This window comes from Coccinella septempunctata, chromosome 2, assembly GCF_907165205.1.
Source record: "Coccinella septempunctata chromosome 2, icCocSept1.1, whole genome shotgun sequence".
NCBI classification, from domain to species: Eukaryota; Metazoa; Arthropoda; class Insecta; order Coleoptera; family Coccinellidae; genus Coccinella; species Coccinella septempunctata.
The window spans coordinates 48,472,864-48,480,023 of NC_058190.1; the positions used below are offsets into that span (position 1 = coordinate 48,472,864).

The 7,160-nt window shown below is 36.5% G+C and overlaps 1 protein-coding gene across 2 annotated transcripts; it reads left to right on the forward strand.

The window, feature by feature from the left end:
* The first annotated feature begins 4,983 nt into the window (after window positions 1-4,983).
* Window positions 4,984-6,552, forward strand: LOC123307528. 2 transcript variants are annotated; one of them, XM_044889876.1, is made up of 5 exons: window positions 4,984-5,086; window positions 5,163-5,307; window positions 5,958-6,180; window positions 6,292-6,445; window positions 6,497-6,552. In XM_044889876.1, exons 2-4 carry the CDS (start codon window positions 5,198-5,200, stop codon window positions 6,409-6,411), a joined length of 453 nt encoding a protein of 150 aa, XP_044745811.1. In that variant the 5' UTR covers window positions 4,984-5,086; window positions 5,163-5,197; the 3' UTR covers window positions 6,412-6,445; window positions 6,497-6,552. The 2 variants fall into 2 exon arrangements, with proteins under 2 accessions (XP_044745811.1, XP_044745810.1); XM_044889875.1 differs by having other exon boundaries at window positions 6,292-6,502.
* The last annotated feature ends 608 nt before the right edge of the window (window positions 6,553-7,160 follow it).

Here is a 7,160-nt window from a genome sequence, read left to right on the forward strand (position 1 = left end):
CGACGTCAGGCCTAACTTTATGAGGTGCACGGAAATACACAACCGTATCAATTCGGCATCACGGGCAGAGTGTTTCAAAATCACGACCCAAATCTGAAGACCAAGACAGCTGTTTACAAAGCAGTCGTCCTCCCAACGCTTCTTTACGGAAGCGAAAGCTGGACGCTCTACAGGTGACATATTAAACAGCTTGAACAAACGCAACAACGTCATCTAAGACAGATAATGCACATCAGAGATGGTTCCACCAGAGTTTCGAATGCAGAAGTCTTGCAACGCGCGAGTTGTACAACACTTGAGACTCAAGTAATGAGGGCCCTACTCAGATGGAGCGGCCACATTCTGAGGATGCAAGTCACAAGACTCCCCAAAATAGTCCTGTATGACGAATTCACAGAGGGAGCCCGGAAACCAGGAGGCCAGTATAAGCGGTTCAAGGGAACACCATATCAATCCCAAAAATCAGGTAATGCCAATCATAACTGGGAACAACTAGCGTTAGACAGATCACAGTGGAGGTATTTGGCCCACAGTTATAATGGAGACTCGAGAAGAATACAGCAGCGGCCAGATCTGGTTGGTGACTATCCATGTCCGGAGTGTGGAAGGATCTTTAGGTCACGGTTGGGTCTCTTCAGTCACAGGAGGACACAGAGTCGCAATTAGCCCTAAGAAATTACTGTTCGCACCTTTTTTTCGTCTCTTTGTAGATTTATTCCCGGTAACGGGATACCAATGAATGATGAATAAATGAATGAAATGATATTTAAACATAATTTGAATACATTCCTTCGACTGCGAATGTGCTGTATCGATAAACGATTATTAATTTGTGAAAATGTATTACTTTCGAGAAGGACTGTAAACCTTTCATTTCTTCAACATGTCGTCCAGTTTTTTGTATAGACTATCAAGAACCACAGCTAGGAAGTGGGTGTTGTTGAACTATGTCCCTTTGTTGTTGGAATTAGAGGCAAAACCAAATCTTAGATGAACAGCTAGAAGTTTTATGTCAACTTCAGCAATATTCAATCTATGGAACTACTGTATTAGAAATTCACCGTGGCTGAGGTTCACACAAGTTTGATGTGGAACCGAATAGTATTGAAAAAAATGTGAAACGAAATTATTAACTGTAACTATCCATGCCTGGAGTGTGGAAGGATCTGTTGGTCACGGTTGGGTCTGTTCAGTCACAGGACACAGAGTCGCAATTAGCCCTAATATATTATAAGTCTGTTCTTTTTTTATGCCTTTTTGTAGATTTATTCCCGGTAACGGGATACAGCAATGATGATGATGATGAGGTGCATCTTTCAACATAAAAATACCTGAATGGAATTGACGAAAACAAAATTGCTCAGGGGCTGATCTCTTATTGAAAAAAAGAACGGGCGGGTTATTATGGACCTCGTAGAGCACCAACTAGGCAACACTAGGTCTCGCATGGTCCATTCAAAACAAAGCTAGGATCTTTTTCTTGTAAGACCTTTGAGTTTGAATTGCAAGGTGTCCTACCGGAATGACGAACCCAACTGCTTCCGTTTCAGTTTATATTTCAGGTGAACAACTGGATGATCCATTCCAAAGCGATCCAGATTCACGCAACAGTAGCCCGTGTGCAGTTCGCTGGGCACCAAAATGCCTACCTCCTACTGTATACCGCAAGTGCAACGAATCCTTATAATTAAGCCAGCATTTGGACCGTAACATTAATTCGTCTATTTTAGAGCCGAACAATTTCAAAGTTCATTCTAGAAAATTTGTCAGATCGTGAAATTAACAGAATCTATTCGATGCATCTCTCGCTGCAACTTCGGCAAACTGAATTGAAGTTTAATTCAGTGCGCCCGGTTTGTTTGATGTTATTTCGGCCCGACTTGTAGCAAAGTTTTTGTTACGATGCGTTTGCAAATGATGAATAATTAATTTCTGTCTCTGCAACTCGGCGCTTAAGGCGCAGACAACCACCTCTACCCGACAAATGGGTTGGATGGGAGGAATTGAACGCTGTCAAGAACGAGGATCTCGGAGGCTGAAAGTGGATGAGGATGAATTGAACAGGGTGCGGGGGCGCATCTCGGATCTCTCAGGAATGTGGGACTTTTCTTAGTAATATTACCTTAAGGGTGAGGGGGCTGAGTGTGTCGCCATACCATTGTAAGTTGGGCCTGAGGAGGACGATTAGGAAACAGGAATCGTTCAATAAGAGGCACCGGCAATTCAACGTTTGCTGACCATTTTTTGAATGCCAAGAACAGTTTTAACGAAGATTTTGTGATTTTACATTTTAGAGACCACTTCCTTCTATCAATGAAGGAATCAAATTATCTTTATTATCTCCTGAAGTGCACAAAGTTATGTTTTTGAAATTTCATTGACACCTACTCCATACATGAAAACTCTTTTCTTAAAATGCTTACTTTAACACCTATACTCTCGCAAAAGTTTACCGGTTTTAGACATAGATTTGTTCGAACAAAGCTATGTTCTCTTCTCGCTTAGAATCTCCATCCTTCTTATGGATCAGCATCTCATTCTGAAACACCCTCTATCTATGTCCTCCAATCAAATATCTCAGTTTATCTCCATCCACCTGAATAAATTATTGTGATAGCGAAAAACCTTTACTTTTATAAATTACGAGGATGTATTGATTACTAGTTAGCCTAGATCAGTTCCATGTATAAAAAAAGCATAGCAACGAACAATAACTCATTAGAACTGTCAGTGTCAAGTTTGATATCAAAACAGTAAATCAGAGTTACGCAATAAATTAAAAGAAAGAAGATGTCCATTGAAATTGTGAAAATCGAACAATTAAAGTATCGAGCCATCATCAAGTACCTATATTCAAAAGGGTTAAGAGGTAAGCAGATTTACGAAGATATGCTTAATACTTTTGGTGATCAATGTCCTTCGTATGCGACCGTGAAAAATTGGACTGCAAGCTTCAAAACAGATACATTTTCCATTGAAGATATGATGACCGATCGGGAAGGCTAGTTTCTGTGACAGTCCCCGAAAATATCGATGCAGTTCATGACATAATGACATAATTTTATCAGACCATCGAATTGGGCTGAAACAGATATCTGAAGCACTGAATATTTCATACGAACGCGTTCATCATATAGTTCACGTCAATTTGGACATGAGAAAAATTACTGCAAAATGGATCGCCAAATATTTGAATGTTGACCAAAAGCGTGCAAGGGTAGAAGCATCGCGTTCGATCTGTGCACGATTTGAAAACGATGTAGACTTCTCAAACTGAATTGTTACTATCGATGAGACTAGGGTACATTTCTACGGTCCAGAAACAAAGCAACAATCGATGGAATGGCGACACTCTGGTTCTCCAAGACCTAAGAAGTCTCGTGTCCAATAATTTGCTGGAAAAGTTCTTGCTGCAGTATTTTGGGATTGCCGTGGGGTAATCATGATTGATTTTTTGGATAAGGGTAGAACAATAACCGGAGATCACTATTCGACATTACTGACCACTCTACGGGAAAAAATTCGAAAGAAAATACGCGGAACGCTATCCAAAGGTGTTTTTTTTTGCAGGACAACACCCTCAAATCTCATGTTGCTATACAAAAAATTCGTGATTTAGGGTTTGAATTACTAGAACACCCCCCTCATTCACCAGATTTGGCTCCATCCGACTATCATCTCTTTCCTCAACTAAAAAAAAGTTTAAAACGTCGTAAATATTCTTTCAACGAGGAGGTTATAAAAGCTCTGGAGGTCTGGTATGCAGAGCAAGAATAATCATTTTTTTTAAAGGTTGCAGGTTCGCTGTAATAAACGTATCCAATTAAGAGGAGAATGTGTTGAGCAATGAAATATTTCGACATTGAAATTTTGTTTGGTTCTATAGAAGGCTAAGAATTTTCAATATATCATCGTTATTATTATTAGAAATACGTTATTCAGGTAGTTAACTACCATAAAAAGCTCCATCAATTAGAAAATATGTTTTGTACAAGTTAATTTTCTCATTGAAAATTATTTTGTAAGATCACAAAAAGGTTTTCTTAGGTGGGTCGGTATGTTTTTGTTATAACCCCATATATATTTCTGATGAGCTTCTCGATACACTCCAAAGTCTTGTCTACAATACGACGAGTATGTACTTCCCCTAGGTAGGTACATCGTATTTTCGACTCGGATCATAATCCCAGACAGCGACCAATTTCACATCATCATGAATAGACTGGCAGAAGACATGCAACACAAAATGGTGAATGTCCCCATAAAATGCAATACGAGAGGTTTATAAATTGAATATTGTGTGGAAAGTTTCCAAGAACGAGTTCGCAAATTGAAAGCAGAAATTGCAGTCCGCCTTCGTGTACCTACCTTAAAGGACATATTTTCAGATTTTATTAAATGGGATTCCGGTGAATTATTCGATCGGAATATGATTTCAATTCCGAAGCTTGAGAATGTCGTATTATCCTTGGACGTATTAAAGAATGACAAATGATTTTTCCAAGATGAACAATTGGAAATAAGCACAAGAGGATGAATTACATTCATTATTAGGTACCTATTATTACTGAAATATTCATTACTCAATTAGATTCTGAATAAAATTTATAGAAGAGTTCATTTCATCAGTTAATTGTGCATAAGAACCTGCATTGAATATCGAAGGTATAAAACATTTTCTTTATTATTGGATTAAGTATGTGGATGATAAATAATTGATCATCTGATGCATTCAGATGAACTCTAGAACTGAATGGCACAATAGATTTTAAGGTGCAACGTAACCCCCTTTGAAATCAACACTCTGCAATTAAAACCTAGTAGAAACAAATATAACGAACAGAGGACAAATTCACACATGGTTTTTGAAACTCCAGTCGAAATTCAACAAATATTGAACATTTAACCTTTAACTTTATATTCGAAAGTTTGTTTTGTTATTTATGGGATATTAAACTGATTATATTCGATATCAAAAATTATAAACACCCAAAGGCGAAAGTTCTTAACTATCTGAAATCATAGGATATGTGAATTGATACAATATCACATTACTCTATAAATCATCGCGTAATTCAACCAGCAAGTGAGTTGGTCAAAATATGCTGATATAAATTTTTTTCTAAATACGATTCTTTTTTATCATAAAACTGATTTTGTAGTATATATTCATTGAACCAAATTCTTCATTTTGAACATGACGAGTTTTTCATCCTGTGGATTGACAGAAGAAGAAATAGAAAAGTTGAGAATATCTCATAAGGAAATATCTAAGGATCCGAAGGCCATGCAAAAATTATTCTACGAGTAAGTATAGCTTGATTATTAATGAAATCAGTTAACAGATTGAAACAAGGATATACAGGATGTAAATGAATAGCTGCAAAATATTTGAGTGGGGATTCCTCAGAAAATAGTGTGGATCTTTCATATTTTTTCTTTAGATACCACCTGCTAGGATACAGCCTAGAAAGCAAATTTTGTTTTCTTAGAAATCAGAAATCTCACAGAAATGATATTGAGCAGACGTTCTATGGAAGGGAGAAGGCAATAAAAAGAAATTGGTGATGTTCCCCTACAATTGCAAGTGGTAGACAAGGTCACCCCTAAAATTTGTTTCGTAAGAATCATTTTCCATATTCATATTATACAATTAAAAAATTAATTTTTTATAGCTTGATTCAGTTTGAACGAATAAATTTTCTTTTAATTTTTCGATGAATGCATGGTGAATCCCTGAGGCTGGAATCATCCTCGAACCTGAATTTACCTAGTAGGTGGATATCATTGCAAGATATCTATAGTGGGCTGCTCAAAAAAAATTATATGAAAGCCCTACTCTAGATTTCGAGAAAGAATCACCCCATAAAATTTTTCGTAACTATCTATTCAAACACTGAATACAAAATCTATTTACATAAAGACATAAGTAGGTTATCATTATCAGATCTTTTTAGGTATTTCAAGCAGTATCCTCACAACCAGAAATTTTTTCCATTCAGAGATGTTCCGTTAGAGGGTTTGTTCGATGATACAGAATTCAAGAGACAATGTGCCCTCGCTTCGGCCTATATGAATGCTTGTATAGAAAATCTTGAGGACTATGATGTCGTAGAAAAAATCTTGCTCAATTTAGGAAAGAATCACAGAAAGTATCGCATACCATCTGAATCATTCTGGGTTCGTATCCTATTCATAAATGAATGTTTTCAATTCCATGTATCATATCAATGATTGGAATTTTACGTCAAATATAGTCATAATTATATGCAATCCTTGAATTTCTTGCAGGAATCACGAGACGTCATTGTTGAAGGTATTTCTGAGTTGGTTGACGAGGAAACCCATAAAATCCACGAAAAATATTGGGATTTCATTTTCGGTACCGTACTGAGGGGAATGGGGAACTGAATTGAGCGTAAAATGAAATTTTTCTTATTAGAATGTATTTGAATTAATTATGTTTTCGATAAGAATTGTATTATACTGATTTCAGACATAAGTGGATGACGTTACTTTCAACCCTTCGAGAATAAAGCTGAATGAATTGAATATATGTGCTTGATATGCAGGCTGGTTCATTAAGGGTCACATCTCCTATGTCCTATAAATTCAGGGAAAAAGTCTTATTACAAAAGCTCACCGAAGAAATTGATTTGAAATATTTTTAGGTTTGTAGTTTTTCACTAGATGGCGCAATCTATAACTAACTAATTGCGTTCTTTCCAAATATATTCGCCCTTTATAGTCTCAGAATAAAATTCTTTATCTCAGCTTTTCTAACAATAACTTTCTCACATTTTACTGTTTAATTCAAGCTTTTCTTGTGTTGTGTACATTTCATTTCGGCGATAGGCAATCTTCTAATTTTACGTATCTAGTCAATGAAAAAACTATATATGATTCAATGGTCTATTGCACTTCAGTGCACAGATAAATGAAGAACTGAAAATTAAAAAAAATTTCTTCTACATAGTTTCAGATATACGAAAGTTTGTTATGGATTTTCTACGTCAATTGACGTAAAAAACAACATCGTTGCAGAAGAAGGGGGAGTAAAGAGGAAAATCCTTCTTCCAATTCCGTTCTCATCATCCAGGGGAAATTCTGTCATAGGCTTGTCGATATAATGGAATAAGTTTATAATCTCGAGTTTTCGA

Coding starts and splice junctions, on each gene's coding strand:
- LOC123307528 (XM_044889876.1), top strand. CDS start 5,198: ATGACGAGTTTTTCATCCTGTGGATTGACAGAAGAAGAAATAGAAAAG. Junction 5,308..5,957: donor ATGCAAAAATTATTCTACGA/GTAAGTATAGCT, acceptor AGATCTTTTTAG/GTATTTCAAGCAGTATCCTC. Junction 6,181..6,291: donor TACCATCTGAATCATTCTGG/GTTCGTATCCTA, acceptor AATTTCTTGCAG/GAATCACGAGACGTCATTGT.